Source organism: Salvelinus alpinus, chromosome 11 (genome assembly GCF_045679555.1).
Source record: "Salvelinus alpinus chromosome 11, SLU_Salpinus.1, whole genome shotgun sequence".
Classification (NCBI taxonomy): Eukaryota; Metazoa; Chordata; class Actinopteri; order Salmoniformes; family Salmonidae; genus Salvelinus; species Salvelinus alpinus.
Genome location: NC_092096.1, coordinates 39,807,612 through 39,835,510, shown reverse-complemented (window position 1 = coordinate 39,835,510; position 27,899 = coordinate 39,807,612). Strand labels below are relative to the sequence as shown.

Genomic DNA, 27,899 nt, shown 5'->3' with positions numbered 1-27,899 from the left:
AGAGGATAAGTTCATTAGAGTTAACTGCACCTCAGATTGCAGCCCAAATAAATGTTTCAGAGTTCAAGTAACAGACACATCTCAACATCAACTGTTCAGAGGAGGCTGCGTGAATCAGGCCTTCATGGTCGAAATGCTGCAAAGGAACCACTACTAAAGGACACGACCAAGGAGGAGAGTGATGGAGTGCTGCATCAGATGACCTGGCCTCCACAATCATCCGACCTCAACCCAATTGACATGGTTTGGGATGAGTTGGACCGTAGAGTGAAGGAAAAGCAGCTAACAAGTGCTCAGCATATGTGGGAACTCCTTCAAGACTATTGGAAAAGCATTCCTCATGAAGCTGGTTGAGAGAATGCCAAGAGTGTGCAAAGCTGTCATCCAAGGCAAAGGGTGGCTACTTTGAAAAATATAAAATAGATTTTGATTTGTTTAACACTTTTTTTGTTTTTTTTTGGTTACTACAGTACATGATTCCATGTGTGTTATTTCATAGGTTGTCTTCACTATTAATCTACAATGTAGAAAATAGTAAAAATAAAGAAAAACCCTTGAATGAGTCGGTGTGTCTCAACTTTTGACTGGTACTGTATTTCTGTAAACACTCAACCATTGTTACAGCTTTCATTGTTTGTGTCGTAACTCAGCCCTGTGTGTATGTCCTGTCAATGTCTACACACATGGCTGTAGATTCATTATGGAGCATGCTTTCACTAACTCACGCTATGCTACACTAACATTGGGGTTCACTAACATGGTTCTGTGTAACAGCATGCCCAGTCCCAAGTCAACCATCTTCGATTTATGATTGGTTCTTCAGTTAAGTCAGGGGTCACTGACACTTCCTTTTGTCTCCCACAGGAGGACCAATTAGCTGGTGGAGCTAAAGAGGTGGTGGTGACCTCCCAGTCCCCTCCTCCCGTTGCCCCCAACGACAGCAGCACTCCTCCCAGACGCAACAAACTGATCATGATGCATAAAGAGCAGCAGAATCTGGCCAGGAAACAAGACAAGGACCATGACCAGACAGAAAGCCAGACACGGGAGGACCAGAATGACCCTACTGCTGCCCAGCCCACTGCCATTGAAGTAGATGTAGAGATCAATATTATAGAGAAAGTTAATGACAGCGAATCCCCATTACTGCCATTAAAACGAAATTCTAAACCTAAATCAACAACCCCCCAAAAGAAGCGAAGGAAACCCTGTACTGCTGCTCTTGCTGCAGTCCTAGCTCCCTCAGAAGCTGCGGTTACAGACTCTGAACACCAGAGGCCAGCATTGGTCAACTCTCCCTCCCAGGTCTCCATCATCTCCGAGGCTGCAGTGGAGGAGCTCTGTGACCTGAGGAACTACTACAGCAAACAGCTGAGGCAGATAAACGACATTTCCCATGAGTACTTGCAGAATCAGGGGTGCTCAGACCCAGGGGTGCTGGCCTGTATCAGAGAGCCACTAAAGAGCCTGCACCTCCCCCGTGGCTCAACCATCGCCCGGACGGCACGCAACCTGTGGAACAGAGTCAGCTCCAGAAGGAAACTCATGCAAAGATAACGATTGACCTTCCCTGGGACAGTTGACGTTCAGATGTGGACACTACTGTATCTCTCTTTTTCAGGTCTTACGTTGCCAGAGCTAGAGCCCTGGGGCAGACAAGTCTACTTTTTTTGTAACACCGGTTCAATTTTTCTGGAATGGCTTTGACTGAGAGAATATCCCCATCCAAGTTAGTTTGAGATTGTAATATTTTACTGTTGGATCAATACCACTTGTTAGCCTAAGATAAAGAATGAAGAGCTGGTTTGTTTTGGATAAACTACCACACATGAACTGAAAGGTTTGTTGAACTGAAGAATGTTTTCAGAATGTATTATTTGTAAAAATAAAAAAGATATTCGAGCATTCCCTAATCTAACAACCACAATGTCCACGCTAGTGAATTTGATTCGCTCGAATACGTTTTATAATACTGCAGCTTTGAGAAGGTCCATTCACATTTGTGGAGCACAGTATAATATTTAGCTATCATTAATAAACATTGATTTAAAATTGAAATGTTCACATGAAACATTTCTATCTTTTGGTTGTAAAGTTAGTTTTTATGCATCCTATTCTGGTATATTTTCTAATAATTCCTTTCGAGTTCCACTAACCCCCCAAAAACACAGTAAGAGCACTTACCAGGAAAATAATTAAATTAACAATAATATTGAATCTACATACGCTGTAAAAAATGTGATGAATCTGCGTAAACAAATTAAGGCATCAATTTACACAATATTATTGAGTAGATACAATTGCCTTTTTGTTTTTGAATAAAAACACTTCAATAAGTTATTCAAATGTACACAGCCCAGGGAAATAAGAATAGCTGTAATATGAATGAGATTTACTTTGGCAGGCATTGTTAAGTGCCCAATCTACCTGCAGTAACTGGAGGTAGAACTGCAAGCATTACAATGTGCTGGATTTGTCATTTAGGGTGCTGATGGTGGAAATGTGTGGTCTCACCATTAAGTCAATTTGTCTGACTGTTTTGATATCCGTTCATCATGATCCATTACACCTCATCATAATCATAATAACCCTTGGCTTGTAAACAATGTTAACTTGGGGCTTGATATTGATACGCAAATCTGTTGTTAGCCCTGCAGGATTCAGTCAAGAGCCCCGTTTATACCTGGTGCTAACACACGTCCTAATATTGTCCACATTTTTAGACGATTAAAATAACTGAATTGTGATCAGATTTTCCGGACTGTTTCCAGAGGTCGTCGGGGAGGAATTGATTGGTTGGATGAAAGCTCGATGGACAGGTCAAAGGGTGGAGTTTACAGGTGAGAGTAAAATAAAGAATAGCCGCCTTTAGGGAGGTTGGGTTGCGACACACAAGGTTGCCAGTTCGAATGCCAATGCAGCTTTTGTTTTCCAACCTTACTAATTACAATTCTACCTGACTGAACAGCTTTATATAGGTAAAAAATGTGTTGTGCCCTCCCAATTGCTTGCGCAGTAGACTAGGCACTTAGGGACCAGAACGTCACAGGTTCTAAACTTGCCAATGCCCTTTCTCAACAAAGGTATATTTATAGCCCTGGTTACACCTTGCATTAACATGTGGTTTTCGTTATCAAACGCATGGATCACACACAAGCGGGTTGACTCATAACCCGCAATCTGCTGTTATATCTGGGTTCAGGGTCATGAAATAGTGTGCATGATTGGGGAGTGGGTTGCGTGATGGTTGAATAAGGAGAAAACGGTGCATAATAAAAATCCATAAATTGATAATTATTGTGCAATTCATATCTATAGGCTACATTGCGATAAAAAAAAAAAAAACATTATTTTTATCTGGCATTAGTGTGTAGGCCGAAGCTTTAGGGCCTAACTGTATGCGCGTGTCAAATGTTTTTGGGAAAAAGTTAACATAAAAAAAACCCATCCTCCATCAATTGTGCATCTGTAAAAGTTTGAGGGTTTTAGGTAACAAGCCAAATTTCTACAGCCTCCTACAGCCACACTGTCTGTGTGGGTAGACCATTTCAGTTTGCCCGGGATGTGTACGCCGAGGAACTTAACTTTCCACCTTCTCCACTACTGTCCCGTCGACGTGGATAGGGGGGTGCTCCCTCTGCTGTTTCCTGAAGTCCACGATCATCTCCTATGTTTTGTTTTCCTGACACCACACTCCAAGTGCCCTCACCTCCTCCCTGTAGGCTGTCTCATCGTTGTTGGTAAACAAGCCCACTACTGTTGTGTCATCTGCAAACTTGATGATTGAGTTGGAGGCGGGCATGGCCACGCAGTCATGGGTGAACAGGGAGTACAGGAGGGGGCTGAGCATGCACCCATGTGGGGCCCCAGTGTTGGGGGTCAGTGAAGTGGAGATGTTGTTTCATACCTTCACCACCTGTGGGCGGCCCGTCAGAAAGTCCAGGACCCAATTGCACAGGGCAGGGTTGAGACCCAGGGCCTCAAGCTTAATGATGAGCTTGGATGGTACTATGGTGTTGAATGCTGAGCTGTAGTCAATAAACAGCATTCTTAAATAGGTATTCCTCTTGTCCAGATGGGATAGGGCAGTGTGTAGTGTGATGGCGATTGCATCGTCTGTGGACCTGTTGGGGGGGTATGCAAACTGAAGTAGGTCTAGGGTGGCAGGTAAGGTGGAGGTGATATGATCCTTGACTAGTCTCTCAAAGCACTTCATGATGACAGAAGTGAGTGCTATGGAGCAATAGTCATTTAGTTCAGTTATCTTTGCCTTCTTGGGTACAGGAACAATGGTGGCCATCTTGAAGCATGTGGGGATAGCAGACTGGGATAGGGAGCAATTGAATATGTCCAGCCAGCTGATCTGCGCATGCTCTGAGGACGCGGCTAGGGATGCCATCTGGGCCAGCAGCCTTGTGAGGGTTAGCACGTTTAAATGTCTTACTCACGTCAGCCACGGAGAAGGAGAGGGGGGGCCTGCAGTCCTTGGTAGCGGGCCACGTCGGTGGCACTGTATTATCCTCAAAGAAAGTGTTTAGTTTGTCTGTAAGCAAGACGTCGGTGTCCGTGACGTGGACGGTTTTCTTTTAGTAGTCCGTAATTGCCTGTAGACCCTGCCACATACGTCTCATGTCTGAGCCGTTGAATTGCGACTCCACTTTGTCCCTATACCGACATTTCGCTTGTTTGATTGCCTCGTGGAGGGAATAACTACACTGTTTATATTTGGCCATATTCTTCGTCATCTCTCCATGGTTAAATGCTGTGGTCTGTGCTTTCAGTTTTGCGCAAATGCCGCCATCTATCCACGGTTTCTGGTTAGGGTAGGTTTTAATAGTCACAATGGGTATAACATCTCCAACGCACTTCCTCAAAAACTCACACAGAGTCAACGTATAGATCGGTGTCATTTTCTGTGGCTTCCCAGAACATTTCCCGGTCTGTGTGATCAAAACAATCGTGAAGCGCGGATTCCAATTGGTCAGACCAGCGTTGAATGGTTCTAGTCACGGGGTACATCCTGTTTGTGTTTCTGCCTGTAGGACGGTAGGAGCAAAATGGAGTCGTGGTCGGATTTGCCGAAGGGAGGGCGTGGGAGGGCCTTGTATGCTTCGTGGAAGTTAGAGTAGCAGTGGTCCAGTGTATTGCCCGCACTACATACAGTCAATGTGTTGATATAATTTAGGTAGCCTTGTTCTCAAATTAGCTTTGTCAAAATCCCCAGCTACAATAATTGCAGCCTCAGGATATATGGTTTCCAGGGTAGTTCACCACAAAATCGAAAGGCCTCATACCCAAAGGAATAGTCAGACGCAGCATAACGTCATTAGAAGAGATTCAGTGTGGTTTGTGTACCTGCTGCCAGAGGTGGCTTGGCTCCGAGCCTGCTCTACATACGTCTCCAGCAGAGTAAATGTCTGGTTCTGTCATCATGTGGTCGTCCACTCTCCACCCAGAGTCCTCAGCCAATGCAAACTGAACAGAATATGTATAGACAAATATTGGTAAATACTGCTTCTGTGTAGAAGTGGCATGAGTTGTCATTAAGTAATGGATTATATGAAACATCTAGCATCTGTTTTACTTATTTTACTTATGTTGTTTCCATGGAGAAAAGGTTTGGTGTTTGGCACGACTCCTGTGGCACTGATGATTAAGTCTCAGCCAAACGTCTTCCGATTGGTCAGCTGAGCGTACACTGGCCAAGAGCCTGTAGTTGGGGAAAACAGCACAGTGGATGAAAAGATAAATCAACTAAACGAACAAAAACATGAACGCAACATGTAAAGTGTTGGTCCCATGTTTCATGAGCTAAAATAAAGAATCCCGGAAATGTTCCATATGCACAAAATGCTTATTTCTCTCAAATTTTTGGCACAAATTTGTTTACATCCCTGTTAGTGAGAATTTCTCCTTTGCCAAGATAATCCATCGACCTGACAGGTGTGGCATATCAAGAAGCTGATTAAACAGCATGATCATTACCCAGGTGCACCTTGTGCTGGGGACAAAACACCACTCTAAAATGTGCAGTTTTGTCACACAACACAATGCCACAGATGTCTCAAGTTTTGACTGCAAAAATGTCTACCAGAGCTGTTGCCAGAGAATTGAATTTGTCAGTACATCCGCAGACCAAGTGTATGGCGTTGTGTGGTCGAGCGGTTTGCTGATGTCAACGTTGTGAACAGAGTGCCCCAAACTATGGACAGCGAACACAATTGCATTTTATCGATGGCAATTTGAATGTACAGATACCGTGACGGGATCCTTGTAAAGCCATTCATCTGCCGCCATCACCTCATGTTTCAGCATGATAATGCATGGCCCCATGTCGCAAGGATCTGTACACAATTCCTGGAAGCTGAAAATGTCTCAGTTCTTCCATGGCCTACATACTCACCAGACATGTCACCCATTGTGTATGTTTGAGATTCTCTGGATCGTCGTGTACGACAGCGTGTTCCAGTTCCCGCCAATATCCAACAACTTCGCACAGCCATTGAAGAGGAGTGGGACATAACATTCCACAGGCCACAATCAATAGCCTGATCAACTCTATGCTAAGGATGTGGTTCTGATCCACACCCCTACCTTTTTTTAAGGTATCTGTGGCCAAAAGATGCATATCTGTCAAGTCCTGACCATAGAGAGCCCTTATTTTCTATGGTAGAGTAGATCAGGGCGTGACTGGGGGCTAGTCTAGTTTATATTTTCTATGTGGGGTTCTAGTTTTGTTTTCTATGTTGGTGTTTGGTATGATTCCCAATTAGAGGCAGCTGGCTGTCGTTGTCTCTAATTGGGGATCATATTTAAGTAGCATTTTTCCACCTGTGTTTTGTGGGATATTGTTTATGTGTAGTTGCATGTTAGCACTCCATTGTCGTCACGTTTCGTTTTAGTCTTTATTGTTTTGTTGTGTGGTTCACTTATTTCTAATAAAAGATGTGGAACCCAGATCACGCTGCGCCTTGGTCCGTCTCTACACACGGGCGTGACAATATCTGCAATCATATGTGAAATCAGTAGACTAGGGCCTAATGATTTTATTTCAATTTACTGATTTTCTTATATGACCTGTAACTCAGTAAAATCTTTGAAATTGTTGCATTCATATTTTTGTTCAGTATATTTAATTAATGGAAATTAACACATTTTCAGCACATCATATTCCGTCACTTATTTCCATCTCTTTCACACTGGTATGTTCCACTGTCATAGGTTCCTCTCACCAGTGTCTACTGTCTGTGAGGCAAGTGGTGACAGCAGGAAGTCCTGGTGAGAGTAGATCTGTTTCACCTCAGACTGGTGCTCCACTGACACCCTGTGAGACACCTGGCCACAACAAGAGTTAAAACAACTTAGGTTACTATGAATTACTTCTCCAGGCTGACCTTTCTTTCCTCGTTCCAGACAAATTCCCATCTCTGGATGGATACATTTCAACCAATGTGTTTTTATAACAGATTTATAAACCATCTATAAACTAATAAAATTGCTTTACTAAAACAATATAATATTAATGTTGTATTCTATAATTGTGAACACAAAGAGGCACACTTACCACCTCTGCTCCTCTCAAACTGATGCCTTCATGCCAGTAAGGTCCCAGGGCACTGCTTGGCTCTTCCAACCCTCTACTCTGGCCTTGTCTGTCGCCACCTACTGTACAGCAAGGCCCTGCGTAGCTGCAGGCCCCTCTATGGTGTAGCGAGCCCTCTTACAGGTAGCAGCTCTCTGGTTTGTCTGTGTCCAGGGGGGATGAGGAACTGGTTGGCTCCCGCGTCAAAGAAGGTGTTTCCTATAGCCTTGTCTTTCACTGCCCAGATCACCTCACAACCTCCCACCTCATACCTGAACACAAAATATACAGTACATTTAACTATAATATATACACATTTGAGATTTTAGAACAAGACCAATTCAGACAAAAGAATGGCAGAATGTCGATATACTCACACTAGTTTCAAGGCAATCCCTCCGTTTCCAACGACTACAATTTGCTTGGCTTTGGATAACCGCTTCTAAAACTCCTGCCAGCACAAAATGCATCATGAGTACTAGATTAACTGCTAAACAAGAACATCTCTACTAGGAAGCCATTGTCAAGTACCTGGGCAGTTTGTGTCTCGTATCCCCAGCACATAGGGATTATCCTGGGTAAGGAGTTTGGGTCTGCCCCAACTACAGATACACAGTTTCTCATAGTGCATCCCCAGACCATCCACTATGTGCAGAGTTTGAGAGAAGGAATATCCCATTATGCTTGCATTTTAATAGCACATACTGTACTGTATGCATGCTCTGTATTGCGACAGGTGACATAGTAATTCATGAAAAGAATACCACAAGGATAAACATCGTCTGTTCCAACACTCAGTTCCAAACTGCCTCTGGAAGTAACATCAGCAGAAAAACTGTTCGTCGGGACCTTCATGAAATGGGTTTCCATGGCCGAGCAGCCGCACATGCCAAAGATTACCATGTGCAATGTCAAGCATCGGGTGGAGTGGTGTAAAGCTCGCCGCCATTGGACTCTGAAGCAGTGGAAATGCGCTCTCTGGAGTGATGAATCACGCTTCACCATCTGGCAGTCCGACGGACCAATATGGGTTTGGCGGATGCCAGGAGAAACGCTACCTGCCCGAATGCATAGTGCCAACTGTAAAGTTTGGTGGAGGAGGAATAATGGTCTGGGGCTGTGTTTCATGGTTCGGCCTAGGCCCCTTAGTTCCAGTGAAGGTAAATCTTAACGCTACAGCATACAATGACATTCTAGACGATTCTTCGCTTCCAACTTTGTGGCAACAGTTTCGGGAAGGTCCTTTCCTGTTTCAGCATGACAATGCCCCCGTGCTCAAAGTGAGGTCCATACAGAAATGGTTTGTTGAGATCGGTCTGGAAGAACTTGACTGGCCTGCACAGAGCCCTGACCTCAACTCACTAATGCTCTTGTGGCTGAATGGAAACAAGTCCACGCAACAATGTTCCAACATCTAGTGGAAAGCCTTCCCAGAAAAGTGGAGGCTGTTATAGCAGCAAAGGGGGGACCAACTCCATATTTATGCCCATGATTTTGGAATGAGACCAGGTGTCCACATACTTTTGGTCATGTGGTGTACATTAATACATTTGAAAGGTTATATTAATATAGATAACTATAATATAACTGTATACATTATTATAAATATACCATGTATTAGCCTAATCTAATGCTGTCATGTTTTGTCATTGATCATCATGTCTTGTCCCTGTGCTTCCCTCTGCTGGTCTTATTAGGTTCTTTCCCTCTTTCTATCCCTCTCTCTCCCCCTCCCTCTTTCCCTCTCTCGCTCTCTCTCTCTATCGTTCCGTTCCTGCTCCCAGCTGTTTCTCATTCTCCTAACGACCTCATTTACTCTTTCACACCTGTCCCCTATTTTGCGCTCTGATTAGAGTCCCTATTTCTCCCTCTGTTTTCCGCTTCTGTCCTTGTCGGATTCTTGTTTGATGTTTGCTGTTCTGTGTCCTTGTTCCGCCCTGTCGTGTTTTTGCCTTCTTCAGATGCTGCGTGTGAGCAGGTGTCTATGTCAGCTACGGCCTGTGCCTTCCTGAAGCGACCTGCAGTCTCCAGTCGTTCCTCTCTACTGACGAGAGGATTTCAGTTTCCTGTTTTGGATTTACCTTTAATAATATCCAGGAGAATTATTGTTTGTTTAAGACTGGAATAAAGACTCTGTTTCTATTACGTCGCTTTTGGGTCCTCATTCACCAGCATAACAGAAGAATCCGACCTAGAATGGACCCAGCGACTACGGATTCTCGCAACACTGCCGTCGAGATCCAGGGAGCAATGCTCGGCAGACACGAGCAGGAATTGTCTGCTGCTCGTCATGCCGTTGAGACCCTGTCCGCTCAGGTCTCCGATCTCTCAGGACAGTTTCAGAGTCTTCGTCTCGTGCCACCAGCTTCTTCCTGGTCTTCCGAGTCTCCGGAACCTAGGGTTAATAACCCACCATGTTACTCTGGGCAGCCCACTGAGTGTCGCTCCTTTCTCACCCAGTGTGATATTGTGTTCTCTCTCCAGCCCAACACATACTCAAGAGAGAGAGCTCGGATCGCTTACGTCATATCACTCCTTACTGGTCGGGCTCGGGAGTGGGGCACAGCTATCTGGGAGGCAAGGGCTGAGTGTTCTAACGTTTATCAGAACTTTAAAGAGGAGATGATACGGGTTTTTGATCGTTCAGTTTTTGGGAAGGAGGCTTCCAGGGCCCTGGCTTCCCTATGTCAAGGTGATCGATCCATAACGGATTACTCTATAGAGTTTCGCACTCTTGCTGCATCCAGTGACTGGAACGAGCCGGCGTTGCTCGCTCGTTTTCTGGAGGGACTCCACGCTGAGGTTAAGGATGAGATTCTCTCCCGGGAGGTTCCTTCCAGCGTGGACTCTTTGATTGCACTCGCCATCCGCATAGAACGACGGGTAGATCTTCGTCACCGAGCTCGTGGAAGAGAGCTCGCGTTAACGGTGTTTCCCCTCTCCGCATCTCAACCATCTCCTCCCACCGGCTCAGAGACTGAGCCCATGCAGCTGGGAGGTATTCGCATCTCGACTAAGGAGAGGGAACGGAGAATCACCAACCGCCTTTGCCTCTATTGCGGTTCTGCTGGACATTTTGTCATGTCATGTCCAGTAAAAGCCAGTGCTCATCAGTAAGCGGAGGGCTACTGGTGAGCGCTACTACTCAGGTCTCTCCATCAAGATCCTGTACTACCTTGTCGGTCCATCTACGCTGGACCGGTTCGGCTGCTTCCTGCAGTGCCTTGATAGACTCTGGGGCTGAGGGTTGTTTTATGGACGAAGCATGGGCTCGGAAACATGACATTCCTCTCAGACAGTTAGGGAAGCCCACGCCCATGTTCGCCTTAGATGGTAGTCTTCTCCCCAGTATCAGATGTGAGACACTACCTTTAACCCTCACAGTATCTGGTAACCACAGTGAGACCATTTCCTTTTTGATTTTTCGTTCACCTTTTACACCTGTTGTTTTGGGTCATCCCTGGCTAGTATGTCATAATCCTTCTATTAATTGGTCTTGTAATTCTATCCTATCCTGGAACGTTTCTTGTCATGTGAAGTGTTTAATGTCTGCTATCCCTCCTGTTTCTTCTGTCCCCTCTACTCAGGAGGAACCTGGTGATTTGACAGGAGTGCCGGAGGAATATCATGATCTGCGCACGGTCTTCAGTCGGTCCAGAGCCAACTCTCTTCCTCCTCACCGGTCGTATGATTGTTGTATTGATCTCTTTCCGGGGACCACTCCCCCTCGGGGTAGACTATACTCTCTGTCGGCTCCCGAACGTAAGGCTCTCGAGGATTATCTGTCTGTTTCTCTCGACGCCGGTACCGTGGTGCCTTCTTCCTCTCCCGCCGGAGCGGGGTTTTTCTTTGTTAAGAAGAAGGACGGTACTCTGCGCCCCTGCGTGGATTATCGAGGGCTGAATGACATAACGGTTAAGAATCGTTATCCGCTTCCCCTTATGTCGTCAGCCTTCGAGATTCTGCAGGGAGCCAGGTTCTTTACTAAGTTGGACCTTCGTAACGCTTACCATCTCGTGCGCATCAGAGAGGGGGACGAGTGGAAGACGGCGTTTAACACTCCGTTAGGGCATTTTGAATACCGGGTTCTGCCGTTCGGTCTCGCTAATGCTCCAGCTGTCTTTCAGGCATTAGTTAATGATGTACTGAGAGACATGCTGAACATCTTTGTTTTCGTTTACCTTGACGATATCCTGATTTTTTTCACCGTCACTCGAGATTCATGTTCAGCACGTTCGACGTGTACTCCAGCGCCTTTTAGAGAATTGTCTCTACGTGAAGGCTGAGAAGTGCGCCTTTCATGTCTCCTCTGTCACATTTCTCGGTTCTGTTATTTCCGCTGAAGGCATTCAGATGGATCCCGCTAAGGTCCAGGCTGTCAGCGATTGGCCCGTTCCTAAGTCACGTGTCGAGTTGCAACGCTTTCTCGGTTTCGCTAATTTCTATCGGCGTTTCATTCGTAATTTCGGTCAAGTGGCTGCCCCTCTCACAGCTCTGACTTCTGTCAAGACTTGCTTTAAGTGGTCCGGTTCCGCCCAGGGAGCTTTTGATCTCCTCAAGAAGCGTTTTACTTCCGCCCCTATCCTTGTTACTCCTGACGTCACTAAACAATTCATTGTCGAGGTTGACGCTTCAGAGGTGGGCGTGGGAGCCATTCTGTCCCAGCGCTTCCAGTCTGACGATAAGGTCCATCCTTGCGCTTACTTTTCTCATCGCCTGTCGCCATCGGAACGCAACTATGATGTGGGTAACCGCGAACTGCTCGCCATCCGCTTAGCCATAGGCGAATGGCGACAGTGGTTGGAGGGGGCGACTGTCCCTTTTGTCGTTTGGACTGACCATAAGAACCTTGAGTACATCCGTTCTGCCAAACGACTTAATGCACGTCAAGCTCGTTGGGCGTTGTTTTTCGCTCGTTTCGAGTTTGTGATTTCCTATCGCCCGGGAAATAAGAACACCAAGCCTGATGCCTTATCCCGTCTCTTTAGTTCTTCTGTGGCTTCTACCGACCCCGAGGGGATTCTCCCTGAAGGGCGTGTTGTCGGGTTGACTGTCTGGGGAATTGAGAGACAGGTAAAGCAAGCACTCACTCACACTGCGTCGCCGCGCGCTTGTCCTAGTAACCTTCTGTTCGTTCCTGTCTCTACTCGTCTGGCTGTTCTTCAGTGGGCTCACTCTGCCAAGTTAGCTGGCCACCCCGGCGTTCGGGGTACGCTTGCTTCTATTCGCCAGCGGTTTTGGTGGCCTACTCAGGAGCGTGACACGCGCCGTTTCGTGGCAGCTTGTTCGGACTGCGCGCAGACTAAGTCAGGTAACTCTCCTCCTGCCGGCCGTCTTAGACCGCTTCCCATTCCTTCTCGACCATGGTCTCACATCGCCTTAGACTTTATTACCGGTCTGCCTTCGTCTGCGGGGAAGACTGTGATTCTTACGGTTATCGATAGGTTCTCTAAGGCGGCACATTTCTTTCCCCTCGCTAAGCTTCCTTCCGCTAAGGAGACGGCACAAATCATCATTGAGAATGTGTTCAGAATTCATGGCCTCCCGTTAGACGCCGTTTCAGACAGAGGCCCGCAATTCACGTCACAGTTTTGGAGGGAGTTCTGTCGTTTGATTGGTGCTTCCGTCAGTCTCTCTTCCGGGTTTCATCCCCAGTCTAACGGTCAAGCAGAAAGGGCCAATCAGTCGATTGGTCGCATATTACGCAGCCTTTCGTTTCGAAACCCTGCGTCTTGGGCAGAACAGCTCCCCTGGGCTGAGTACGCTCACAACTCGCTTCCTTCGTCTGCTACCGGGCTATCTCCGTTTCAGAGTAGTCTTGGGTACCAGCCTCCTCTGTTCTCGTCCCAGCTCGCCGAGTCCAGCGTTCCCTCCGCTCAGGCTTTTGTGTGGCTTTCCACTCGTAACCTTCCCCTTACGACAGCTTCTCGCAAGTTGACTCCGCGGTTCATTGGTCCGTTCCGTGTCTCTCAGGTCGTCAATCCTGTCGCTGTGCGACTGCTTCTTCCGCGACATCTTTGTCGCGTCCACCCTGTCTTCCATGTCTCCTGTGTCAAGCCTTTTCTTCGCGCCCCCGTTCGTCTTCCCTCCCCCCCCCCCCGTCCTTGTCGAGGGCGCACCTATTTACAAGGTACGGAAGATCATGGACATGCGTTCTCGGGGACGTGGTCACCAGTACTTAGTGGATTGGGAGGGTTACGGTCCTGAGGAGAGGAGTTGGGTTCCATCTCGGGACGTGCTGGACCGTTCGTTGATTGATGATTTCCTTCGTTGCCGCCAGGGTTCCTCCTCGAGTGCGCCAGGAGGCGCTCGGTGAGTGGGGGGGTACTGTCATGTTTTGTCATTGATCATCATGTCTTGTCCCTGTGCTTCCCTCTGCTGGTCTTATTAGGTTCTTTCCCTCTTTCTATCCCTCTCTCTCCCCCTCCCTCTTTCCCTCTCTCGCTCTCTCTCTCTATCGTTCCGTTCCTGCTCCCAGCTGTTTCTCATTCTCCTAACGACCTCATTTACTCTTTCACACCTGTCCCCTATTTTGCCCTCTGATTAGAGTCCCTATTTCTCCCTCTGTTTTCCGCTTCTGTCCTTGTCGGATTCTTGTTTGATGTTTGCTGTTCTGTGTCCTTGTTCCGCCCTGTCGTGTTTTTGCCTTCTTCAGATGCTGCGTGTGAGCAGGTGTCTATGTCAGCTACGGCCTGTGCCTTCCTGAAGCGACCTGCAGTCTGTGGTCGCGTCTCCAGTCGTTCCTCTCTACTGACGAGAGGATTTCAGTTTCCTGTTTTGGATTTACCTTTAATAATATCCAGGAGAATTATTGTTTGTTTAAGACTGGAATAAAGACTCTGTTTCTATTACGTCGCTTTTGGGTCCTCATTCACCAGCATAACAAATGCATTTCAGCCTGTGTGTGTTTACTATGTTGTTGTGCATGAAGGGCCTTCACTGCAGACTGGATGACTCTCAGGTTAGGGCACTTTTTCTCTAGAACCCTGGAGGGCCTCTCCTCCACATCAAACTCCTCCAGCGTTTTAGATACCTAGCCAGTGAGGGGAGTGCATTTTCACCCATCACTGTTCAGCTAAACTAGCAAGTTAGCTAGCTAGCATACCTGCATTGACAGAAGTTCTCGCGCAATGTCCTTAACCCATAATAGTCCATTTCATTGTATCAGTTTCTACTGGACTGCATTGTATGCATCCAAATAGTTTTATGTAAAATAAACTAGAAATACAGTGTTTAAATGCATTACATTCACTAATTTGTTGCTCTGAATTTTCAATGTAATATACTTCCTTGTTTGTGACCAAACTATGGCAAGCTGCTGGGTCCAAAGTACATTTCTTTATGCAGAGAGAAACCTGTAAATACTGGATCATAAAGGACAGAATATGGATTTTCTCCTTTGCAAATTTAAAAAAAAACTCTACTAGCAAAAGCATGCATCTTTTACCACGGGTTGTGCCGTGGTGGAGATCTTTGTGGGCTATACTCGGCCTTGTCTCAGGATGGTAAGTTGGTGGTTGTCTTATCCGGTGTCCTGTGTTTAAGTATGCTCTCTCTAATTCTCTCTTTCTTTCTCTCTCTTGGAGGACCTGAGCCCTAGGACCATGCCTCAGGACTACCTGGCATGATGACTCCTTGCTGTCCCCAGTCCACCTGGCCGTGCTGCTGCTCCAGTTTCAACTGTTCTGCCTGCGGCTATGGAACCATGACCTGTTCACCGGACGTGCTACCTGTCCCAGACCTGCTGTTTTCAACTCTCTAGAGACTGCAGGAGCAGTAGAGATATCCTTAATGATCGGCTATGAAAATCCAACTGACATTTACTCCTGAGGTGCTGACTTGCTGCACCCTCGACAACTACTGTGATTATTATTATTTGACCATGCTGGTAATTTATGAACATTTTAACATCTTGGCCATGTTCTGTTATAATCTCCACCCTGCACAGCCAGAAGAGGACTGGCCACACCTCATAGCCTGGTTCCTCTCTAGGTTTCTTCATAGGTTTTGGCCTTTCTAGGGAGTTTTTCCTAGCCACCGTGCTTCTACACCTGCATTGCTTGCTGTTTGGAGGTTTAGGCTGGGTTTCTGTACAGCACTTTGAGATATCAGCTGATGTAAGAAGGGCTATATAAATATATTTGATTTGATTTGAATATTTTTCATGATATTCAAACTATATGTTTATTATTTTCAAAACACAAAATTGCTGTGGCCTTTTTATTGGGACAGTTTAATCAATGTCTCTCTCTCCTTTAGCCAAACAGTGATGCCACCAGCATGCCTCACCGGTTATATAAATAGAGAGTGGAGGCATCCAGACAGAAATAAAACCTTCAGAATGAGAAAAACGACTTTGGAAAAAGAAAACATTGTAGAAACAGTGATAAGGAATGCCCTAGTTTCCCCCCATCAATATAGGGAGAGTGTCTGGGCAATCTGTCAAGCATACAAACCAACATTACCATCACCCTGACGGTTTCAATTTCAGCCCCTCCGATTGAACGCCCTCTCAACATAGCCTCTTGGGCCACACTGGCCTTTGTAGGGGGCTATGTGAAAACCCAGGTGTTAAATGTCATTGAGAATATTTTACTTTAAAAGGCATAATTGACATACATTTTATTTTGTGAATGCAGCCATACACACATTTTACTCATTTAGCAGACACTCTTATCCAGAGCATCTTACAGTAGTGAGTGCATACATTTTCATACTTTTTCCCCATACTGGTTCCCCGTGGGAATCAAACCCACTACCCTGGCATTGCAATCACCATGTTCTACCAACTGATCCACAGGGGACCTGTATTACCAAAATAATGCAAACTAAATGCTAAAAGTAGTAGCCTAGTTATTCATGCATGCAAACAAAAATATTGAATTTTGGCTTAGAATACTGACAAAACTGCAAATGCAAATGAATGAATGCGAACAGATGTGGCGGATGAATCAGAATTAGTTGGGTAACATAGATAAGATGTTTTATTCACATAATATGCTTGTGTGAGATACCTGTCATTAGAATGTATCCCTTTGGGCTATAGTGTTGGCAGCTGCACTTTTCTCTTCTCAGCTAGGGCTCAGTCACTTGGGGCCCAGAGAGGGGAGAGGTCAGGCTTGTCTTTCACATGTCCCTGGTGCTATGCAGAATATCAGAAAGGGAAGAGGACAGAATGGAACATTGTCTTCATATGTGAATGTGTCTTTACCTATTCTTAAACCATGTGAAGGGATGGCGTGATTAATGGGGAACCAATTACTTGTCTCCACAATGTCTGTGCGCCAGTCACTCCCTCCTTTTCCCATTGGGGGAGGTGTATGGCAGTGTCTGGAACCATCGTATGTCCCCTCTGATGTTGCACTTATCTTGAGATAGTGTATGACCTAGAGGCTCACTCCCCTCAGTGAGCTTGTCCAGGAGTGGGGTCAAGAGGGGGTTTACTTGAGATGGGAGTATCTAGAGTTGACAATTGATATATGCCATTGGATGAGTTGGTGTTTTTGTACTATGAAGTACCAGGAACGAGATTAGAACCTCGTCTTAGAGACCAAACTGAACGATAATTTATAGCGAATGCTATCTGGCTATGGGATACTCCTCTCTCAAGTAAAAGTCTTTCTTTGTGAACAGTTCCTATTATCTGTGGTTTGTCATGTCGACTAGGGGGGTGGATCTTTGCTATAAAAGATCTCAGTTGCCATTATGTTGGGACTCTCAAAATTCATTATAGATAGTGAATTGTTGAAAGTCAAAGGCTAAAGCTTAAAGCTCATTAAAGATGAAGTTTAAGTATAACTCTGACTGGTGTGTAGTTTGTAACTCTCCTCATTTGGTAATACAGGAAAATGTTGTTCAATTGTTTTTTTGTTACGTTACAGCCTTATTCTAAAATTGATTCAATTGTTTTTTCCCCCTCGCCAATCTACACACATTACCCCACAATGACAAAGCAAAAACAGGTTTTTGTAAATTTTTGCTAATTATTACAAATAAAAACTGAAATATAACATTTACATAAGTATTCAGACCCTTTACTCAGTACTTTGTTGAAGCACCTTTGGCAGCAACTACAGCCTCGAGTCTTCTTCGGTATGACGCTACACGCTTGGTACACCTGTATTTGGGAAGTTTCTCCCATTCTTCTCTGCAGATCCTCTCCAGCTCTGTCAGGTTATTTTCAGGTCTCTCCAGAGATATTTGATCGTGTTCAAGTCCAGCCTCTGGCTGGGCCACTCAAGGACATTCAGACACTTGTCCAGAAGCCACTCCTGCATTGTCTTGGCTGTGTGCTTAGGGTCGTTTGTCCTGTTGGAAGGTGAACCTTCGCCCCAGTCTGAGGTGCTGAGCACTCTGGAGCAGGTTTTCACCAATGATCTCTCTGTACTTTGCTCTGTTCTACTTTCCCTCGATCCTGACTAGTCTCCCTGTCCCTGTTGCTGAAAAACATCCCCACAGCGTGACGCTGCCACTTCCATGCTTCACCGTAGGGATGTGCCAGGTTTCCTACAGACGTGATGCTTAGCATTCAGGTCAAAGAGTTCAATCTTGGTTCCATCAGTCCAGAGCATCTTGTTTCTCATGATCTGAGAGTCTTTAGGTGCCTTTTGGCAAACTCCAAGTGGGCTGTCATGTGCCTTTTACTGAGTAGTGGCTTCCGTCTGGCCAATCTACCATAAAGGCCTGATTGGTGGAGTGCTGCAGAGATGGTTTTCCTTCTGGAAGGTTCTCCTTTCTCCACAGAGAAACTCTAGAGCTCTGTCAGAGTGACCATCGGGTTTTGGTCACCTCCCTGACCAAGGCCCTTCTCCCCCAATTGCTCAGTTTGGCCAGGCGGCCAGCTCTAGGAAGAGTCTTGGTGGTTCTTAACTTCTTTCATTTAAGAATAATGGTGGCCACTGTTCTTGGGGACCTTTAATGCCTCATACATTTTTTTCCCCCAGGTTTGTGCCTCGACACAATCCTGTCTCGGAGCTCTATGGACAATTCCTTCGACCCATGGCTTGGTTTTTGCTCTGACATGTACTGTCAACTGTGGGACCTTATATAGACAGGTGTGTGCCTTTCCAAATCATGTAATCAATTGAATTTACCGCAGGTTGACTCCAATCAAGTTGTAGAAACATTGCAAGGATGATAAATGATAACAAGATGCACCTGAGCTCAATTTCAAGTCTCATAGCAAAGGGTCTGAATACTTATGCAAATAAGGTATCTTTGTTTTTATTTTGAATAAATTGGCATTTTTTCTAGTGTTTTTCTTGAATTGTCTTACTCTGTTTCGTGTATTACTTCATACACCCAGGTAGAACTATTTTAATATGAATTGCTGGGTACACACTGCGGCGTAACAAAAGTCTAGCCTCTTAGGTGAGGCGCCGGGCAGCCTGGGAGTCCTACCAGAGAGAAGGAAAGGAAGACGCTGACTGAGAGGCAGATGTGACGGGGTCTTAGTGAGTTTGAGATGCCGGGCAACCCATCCTCCATTACCGAACATACTACTGGAGGCCAATGTTCAATTATTAGTGAATGAAATTGGCGAGCTCAGAGCAAGGTACTCCTTACAGAGGGAGGTCAGATTCTGCAACACTCTCGGTTTTGCTGAGACTTGGCTTTCCTCCGACATGCAAATGGAATATATACAACCAGCGGGTTTTACAGTTCATCGAGCAGATAGGAAGCGGACTCTCTCTGGCAAGAACAAAGGTGGTGGTGTCAGCTTCATGACCAATTACAAGTGGTGCGATGGGGGAAGCGTACAGGAACTTCGAGCTTGTGCTCTCTCGACTTGGAATACTTGATCATCAAATGCTGCTCTTTTTTACCTTCCAAGAGAGTTCTCAGGCCTTATTGCCATGGCTGTTTAAATCCCGCCCGAAGTCGACACCAAAAATCTTCATTGGACCCTAAACAAACTGGAGACTGCGTACCCGGATGCAGAGTTAATTGTCACGGGGGACTTTAACAAAAGTAATTTGATATCCGTGCTCCCAAATTACTATCAACACATTGACTGTCCAACTCGTGGAAATTTCACTCTTGACCACTGCTACAACTCCATTTTGCTCCTCCCCGCCTATAAACAAAGACTCATTAGGGAAGTTCCGGTGGTCAGATCTGTACAACGCAGGTCTGACCAATCAGAATCTATGCTCAAAGACTGTTTTGATCACGTGGACTATGGTGTGTATGATGTCATTTATAATAATTTGGTTGCTCTAAATTGTTTTGACCAGCAGGTACACATAGTGTACAATGTGTTGATTAAAGCCTTGAGTAATGAACCTATTTTCGACACAATTGGCTGGAAATGCTCAATGCATAAGGAAGCTTAATTTCCACATCACTACTGAATAGCCACCATTAGGCAGCTGTTCCACTCCTGCCCCGGACTTCCTATTCAGAAAACGCACATGCTATAGTTTGGTACCTTGTAGGTATAATGGGATAATTTTCCACCCAATATTTTGAATATAAGGTACGATCATCGCTGCGCTTTGGTAGGTGGGGGCGATTTACTGGTGGGGATATTAGCATATTTGGGGCGTGGTCAATTATATGTGTATTTGTGCCAATTGTCAGAGCAAGTGTTGTAGCAGTTTAAGTGTTTGATGGTTATGCCAATATAAGTTGAGCGTCTCCTTTATTGCCGTCTGGTCTGCAAATGTTTTAAGAGGATGTGTCAATGGTGAGCTGTACTTTAAAGATGTTCCAGTAATTTCATGGCAACTTGTTGCCAGAAGTTAGTGTGAATTAGTAAATTCTTAACTGGAAACCATTTGTCAGTAAGTTATTGTAAAATTAAAAATAAGTTACTGACAAAATGTTTACAGTAATTTACAGGCAACTTACTGCCACTAGCAATACATGCCAGTAACCTATCGCTTTCACTGACTCTTCTGTTGATAACATGCATACTATGGCAGCTATACACTGAGTGCACATACACATACATCCGGCGCCGACAGAGATGGCCGCCTCGCTTCGCGTTCCTAGGAAACTAGTATTTCGTTTTTTTATGTATTTCTTACATTGTTACCCCAGGAAATCTTAGGTTTTATTACATACAGTCGGGAGGCACTATTGGATATAAGAGCAACGTCAACTCACCAACATTACGACCAGGAATACGACTTTCCCGAAGCGGATCCTCTGCTTGGCCCACCACCCAGGACAATGGATCAGATCCCAGTCGGCGACCCAAACAACGGCGCCGCAGAAGCGGCAGACGGAGCGGTCTTCTGGTCATGCTCCGTAGACGGGCACATCGCGCACCGCTCCCGAGCATACTACTCGCCAATGTCCAGTCTCTTGACAACAAGGTAGACGAAATCCGAGCAAGGGTTGCCTTCCAGAGAGACATCAGAGACTGTAACGTTCTTTGTTTCACGGAAACATGGCTCACTCGAGACACGCTATCGGAGTCGGTACAGCCACCTGGTTTCTTCACGCATCGCGCCGAAAGAAACAAGCATCTCTCTGGTAAGAAGAAGGGCAGGGGTGTATGCCTTATGGTTAACGAGACGTGGTGTGATCATAACAACATACAGGAACTCAAGTCCTTTTGTTCACCTGACTTAGAATTGCTCACAATCAAATGCCGACCGCATTATCTACCAAGAGAATTCTCTTCGATCATAATCACAGTCGTGTATATTCCCCCCCAAGCAGACACATCGACGGCCCTGAACAAACTTTATTTGACTCTATGTAAACTGGAAACCACATATCCTGAGGCTGCATTTATTGTAGCTGGGGATTTTAACAAGGCTAATCTGAAAACAAGGCTCCCTAAATTTTATTAGCATATCGATTGCGCGGCCCGGGCTGGCAAAACCCTGGATCATTGTTATTCTAACTTCCGCGACGCATATACAGTCCTCCCCCGGCCTCCTTTCCGAAAATCTGACCACGACTCCATTTTGTTGCTTCCAGCCTATAGACAGAAACTAAAACAGGAAGCTCCCGTGTTCAGATCTGTTCAACGCTGGTCTGACCAATCGGATTCCAAACTTCAAGATTGCTTCGATCACGTGGACTGGGATATGTTCCGCATAGCGTCGAACAACAACATTGATGAATACGCTGATTCGGTGAGCGAGTTTATTAGCAAGTGCATCGGTGATGTTGTACCTACAGCGTCTATTAAAACATTCCCCAACCAGAAACCGTGGATTGATGGCAGCGCGAACCACTGCTTTTAATCAGGGCAAGGTGACCGGAAACAAGACCGAATACAAACAGTGTAACTATTCCCTCCGCAACGCAATCAATCAAGTTAAGCGTCAGTATAGAGACAAAGTAGAGTCGCAATTCAACGGCTCAGACCCTGCCTCAGTATGTGGCAGGGTCTACAGTCAATCATGGACTACAAAAGAAAAACCAGCCCCGTCGCGGACCACGATGTCTTGCTCCTAGACAAACTAAACAACTTCTTTGCTCGCTTTGAGGACAATACAATGCCACTGACACGGCCAGCTACCAAAACCTGCGGGCTCTCCTTCACTGCAGCCAACGTGAGTAAAACATTTAAACGTGTTAACCCTTGCAAGGCTGCAGGCCCAGACGGCTTCCCCAGCCGCGTCCTCAGAGTATGTGCAGACCAGCTGGCGGGTGTGTTTACGGACATATTCAATCCATCCTTATCCCAGTCTGCTGTTCCCACATGCTTCAGGAGGGCCACCATTGTTCCCGTTCCCAATATCCCCTCCACCCCACCTGACACCCTAGACCCACTCCAATTTGCTTACCGCCCCAATAGGTCCACAGACGACGCAATCGCAATCACACTGCACACTGCACACTGCCCTAACCCATCTGGACAAGAGGAATACCTATGTAAGAATGCTGTTCATTGACTACAGCTCAGCATTTAACACCATAGTACCCTCCAAACTCGTCATTAAGCTCGAGACCCTGTGCAACCGGGTCCTGGACTTCCTGACGGGCCGCCCCCAGGTGGTGAGGGTAGGTAACAACATCTCCACCCCACTGATCCTCAACACTGGGGCCCCACAAGGGTGCGTTCTCAGCCCTCTCCTGTACTCCCTGTTCACCCATGACTGCGTGGCCATGCCCGCCTCCAACTCAATCATCAAGTTTGCAGACGATACTACAGTGGTAGGCTTGATTACCAACAACGACGAAACGGCCTACAGGGAGGAGGTGAGGGCCCTCGAAGTGTGGTGCCAGGAAAATAACCTCAACACTCAATGTCAACAAAACAAACAAGATGATCGTGGACTTCAGGAAACAGCAGAGGGAGCGGCCCCCTATCCACATCGACGGGACAGTAGTGGAGAGGGTGGAAAGTTTTAAGTTCCTCGGCGTACACATCACGGACAAACTGAAATGGTCCACCCACACAGACAGCGTGGTGAAGAAGGCACAGCAGCGCCTCATAAAGAAGTTTATTACACAATATATCAAATCTCCGAGACGCAGTGGATAATCGTTGGTCTTAGTAGCCTACTATCTGTTACAGGTTTTTCAACTTCCGTGATGTGTCCCTTTTTTGCTGTGAATCCCAATCCCCAGTTTTTTTGCTATAAATGAACTGTGAATCCATGTCAATATTTAGGATAGAAGCTTATACTTTACTAAATAAAACAAGTTGTTTGAACAATAATGTGCAGTAAGTGTGGTGTCACAACTATTTTTCTAAATAATTCACCAGGATCCGACACCTTTCCCTGTCGTCTGTGAGTGTTCTGGTCCCCAAGACCCTGTAGTAGTAGTAGTAGTAGTAGTAATATTAGTAGTAGCAGTAGTAGGAGTAGCTACAATTCAGATGACTGCATAAAAAAGTCCTAACTATACATTGTAATTACAGTGTCAAGTAGAGGTCGGTGTTTGAAACCAACTGGGAATCGGATCTTGCATTTTTTCAACACACGGTTTGAAAAACCACATGATCAAATGAGGTTTGAACGTCATTGATCACGTAATAATGATACTTTTGAAATGAGCATCGGTACATTGTGTCGACTCAGAAAACTACATTGGAGCATTGGAGCTCCGGTATCAATCGTCCAATCACTAGTACACTGTAAAACCGAAAAAGTTCTGGCTACTCAAACATTTTAAGGAAATCGTTTACCTAAAAAGTTAAGAAACTTATATAGTTGATGCACTACCTTCATATGAGCAATACAAAGGCTGTTTTTTTGTAAGGCATACATAAATTTAACACCCCAACTAAGCCATGCCTCCAATAGTTTCCCAGTGTGCCTTTTCGAATTTAATTGTAGAGTTACCACCCATGACTGTGTTTGCTAGTGTAACGTTCGTCGTCTGAAGATGAGGAATCATCGGACCAAAGCGCAGCGTGGTAAGTGTTCATGTTCATTTATTAAAACAGAACACTAAACAAAATAACAAAGAGAATGAACGAAACAGTCCTGTCTGGTACAGACACAAAGACAGAAAACAACTACCCACAAAACACAAGGCTACCTAAGTATGGTTCTCAATCAGAGACAATAGACAGCTGCCTCTGATTGAGAACCACACCCGGCCAAACACACAGAAATAAAAAAGATAGAACACAAAACATAGAATGCCCACCCCAACTCACGCCCTGACCAAACCAAAATAGAGACATAAAAAGGATCTCTAAGGTCAGGGCGTGACAGCTAGTGACAAAGACATTGTTGAATTCATTCATTTTCAAGCCTGTGGCCTTCATGAAGTGAGTTCCTAGGTGAATATTATCATTATATATATCATAAGCTATATATGAAGGCCAAAAAGATCATCAAGGACAACAACCACCCGAACCACTGCCTGTTCACCCCACTATCATCCAGAAGGCGAGGTCAGTACAGGTGCATCAAAGCGGGGACCGAGAGACTGAAAAACAGCTTCTATTACAAGGCCATCAGACTGTTAAACAGCCATCACTAACATCGAGAGGCTGCTGTCAACATACTGACTCAAATCTCTGGCCACTTTAATAAACGAACTTGATAAAGGTATCACTAGTCACCTTAAATAACGCCACTTTATTCATGTTTACATATACTACATTACTCAACTCATATGTAAATACTGTTCTACACCATCTACTGCATATTGCCTATGCCTGTCATTAGTCACTTTAAACAACGCCACTTTAATAATGTTTACATATCCTACATCACTCATCTCAAATGTATATCCTGCTCCATGCCATCTACTGCATCTTGCCTATGCCGCACGGCCATCGCTCATCCATATATTTATATGTACATATTCATATTCATCCCTTACATTTGTGTGTATAAGGTAGTTGTTGTGAATTTGTTAGATTTCTTGTTAGATATTACTGCATTGTCGGAACTAGAAGCACATGCATTTCGCTACACTCACATTAACATCTGCTAACCATGTGTATGTGACCAATACGATTTTCTTTGATTTGGAACAACCATTTCAGTAACGGGTGCAGGAATTCAATGATTGGATTAGTTTAGAAAACAATTATTTATCTTTGTGTAGCATAACATTTAATCACACAATCACTCAATGTACATGCAAAAACACACGTATGAAAAACTATTCCTAAAAAATCTACCCGCGGTAGAGTTCAAAATACCTTGGGAATTACAGAGTACCAGCAACAGCCCATCAGAAGATTGCAGGTGTGGCTTATTAAAGTGGCATTCAGCTGTCTCTTTTTGGTCTCCCATGAGAGGGAATTTTGTCCCAGTTAATCTGCTCTGTTGTATTCTGTTCATGAACATTAAGCTTGAACATGGTTAGTTCTCCAGCCTTGTTAAAGGCTGACATAAGTGCATGTGATACCAAAGACCCATACAATATTTCATTTATAGATAGTTACCATGTCATTGTAATAACCACTTCTCGGCTACACCATCAGGTCAGTGTAGCTACAGTAAATTACTGTGAATTCTACAATAACACACTTGTAACTATTAGAAAATAAGTTATTGAAAACTAAACATTACAGTTGTGTGTACCAGCTGCCATTAATCTACAGGAAAATGCATAGTAAATTCTTAACAGTGCAACTCTGGATTGTCACCAAGTACTTACACCAATTGAAGAACTGTCAAAAGATGTGCTCAACTTTCATCAACATAACGATACACCCGTTAAACTGGTACAACATTTCCACTGATAGATGGCACAAACATGTTTTAGACAAAAATGCTAATGAGCCCCACCAGTACATTGCCCCCACCTACATTTCAAAGTGCAGAAATAATTGTACCTTATATCGAATATATTGGGTAGAAAATGGACCTTTATACTAGATTATCTGCACATGTACCCTTAATGGTACTATCCGAGTGGCACAGTGCTGAGGTGCCACTACAGCCTGGGTCACAGCTGACCGGAAGCTCTGTAGGATGGCACACAATTGTGCCGTCCAGTTTAGGGGGGGGTTTGGCATATTGTGCTCTTGCTAGTCCTTGTGGCAGGCCATGTGCCTGTAAGCTGACGTCAGTTGAACGCAGTTTCCTCCGACTTTTCCTGCTACTTTTTCATTGGTGTTGTCAGATAATCACACAATTATTGACTTGATTCTAGGCAACCTTTAGCAGTGCAGAAATGTATTCTTGCCAATAAATCTGTGGCCGATCTCTATCATGGCCACAGACCTGGTGGCGTGGTAGGAAATTCAGGTTGCTAGTATCCCCTTTACGTAAAAAAACAAGATTTTACGTGGAAAATCACAAGATTTCACATGTGAAATGTCACATTTGAAGTTTTTAAAAGTTTTAATGGCCACTCACCTGGTGGCGTAGCAAGAATTTCAGGTTGCAAGAAATTCATCCCCCTTATGGAAAAAAACATGTGAAATCATGTGAAAACGTGTTTTTGGAACACTTCACATGTGACATTTTTGAATGTTACATGCGCAAGTACAGTGAAATGCCTGTCTTCCAAGCTCTAACCCAACAATGCAGTTATCAATAACAATGTAATACAAAAAATAACAAGGTAGAACAAAAACATGAGAAAACATGAGATATAAAAATAAGAAATAAGAAGAACATGATAAAGTAACTAAGTATACAATATACAGGGTCAGCACATTGTAAATGTGCAGGGATACTGGATTGATATGTATAAGGGTACGGTGACAAGGCATCAGGATATATGATAAACAGAGTAGCAGGAGTATATATGATAATTGTATGTGAGTGGGTGTATGTAGAGTCAGTATTATAAATGTATGTGCAAATTATGGAATGAGTGTTTGTATGTGTGAGTATCAGTGAGTTTCAGTGTGCGTAGTGTGTAGGGCCTTGTGAGTGTGCATAGTTCGAGTGCAAAAATAAGACTAAAATACAAAGATCAAAAGTCTGTAGCCATTTTGTAAGCTATTCAGTTGGTTATTTAGCAGACTTATGGCATGGGGATAGAAGCTATTCATGATCCTGTTAGTGTCAGGCTTGATGCACTGGTACCACTTGCCATGCAGAAGCAGAGAGAACAGTTTATGGCTTGGGTGGTTGGAGTCTTTAACAATTTTCCGGGCCTTCCTTTCACACCGCCTGATATAGAGTTCCTGGATGGCAGGGAGCTCGGCCCCAGTGATATACTTACCTGTCCGCACTACCCTTTGTAGCGTCATGCGATAGAGGTCGGTGTTATTGCCATACCAAGCAGTGATACAGCTGGAAACCTTTTTGAGGATTTGAGGTCCCATGCCAAACCTATTCATCCTCCTGAGGGGGAATAGGCCCTGTTGCGCCTTCTTCACGGCCGTGTGCGTGTGTGTGGACCATCTTAAGTTCTTAGTGATTTGGACATCAAGGAATTTGAAGCTCTCGTCCCGCTCCACTGCAGCCCGGTCAATGTGGATGGGGGAGTGCTCGCCCTCCCGTTTCCTGTAGTCCGCGATCAGCTCCTTGGTCTTACTGACGTTGAGAGAGAGGTTGTTGTTCCGTCCCTACAATGCCAGGTCACTGACTTCCTCCCTGTAGGCTGTCTCATCGTCGCCGGTGATCAGGCCTACCACAGGCGTGCCTTCAGAAAACTTGATGATATTGTTGGAGTCATTGGTGGCCACACTGTTGTGGGTGAACAGGAAGGACAGGAGGGGACTAAGCACACACCTCTGTGGGGCCCCTGTGTTGAGGGTCAACATGGTGGTGGTAATCTTGCCTACCCTCACCACCTGGGGTCGGCCCGTCAGGAAGTCCAGGATCCAGTTGCCGAAGGAGGTGTTCAGGGTGCTATGCTTTGTGTCGAGCATGGAGGGGACAATGGTGCTGAATACTGAGCTGTAGTCAATGAACAGCATTCTCACATAGGTATTCCTCTTATTGTCTATGGATCTGTTGGGGTGGTATGCAAATTAGAG

General features: G+C 45.1%; 1 protein-coding gene and 1 pseudogene across 2 annotated transcripts in view; one reads left to right on the top strand and one right to left on the bottom strand.

The window, feature by feature from the left end:
• LOC139534126 (ATP-dependent DNA helicase Q1-like) overlaps window positions 1–6,957 on the top strand; it is a 28,321-nt gene extending 21,364 nt beyond the window's left edge. For both annotated transcript variants that reach the window (XM_071332918.1, XM_071332917.1), the window contains one exon: window positions 865–6,957. Coding sequence is in view for 1 of the 2 variants with exons in the window: in XM_071332917.1 (XP_071189018.1) it covers window positions 865–1,557 (693 nt within the window). In the remaining variant the exon portion in view is untranslated. The remainder of the gene's footprint in view (window positions 1–864) is intronic.
• LOC139533306 (pyridine nucleotide-disulfide oxidoreductase domain-containing protein 1-like) lies at window positions 5,338–27,839 on the bottom strand (annotated as a pseudogene).
• Window positions 27,840–27,899: the final 60 nt, after the last annotated feature.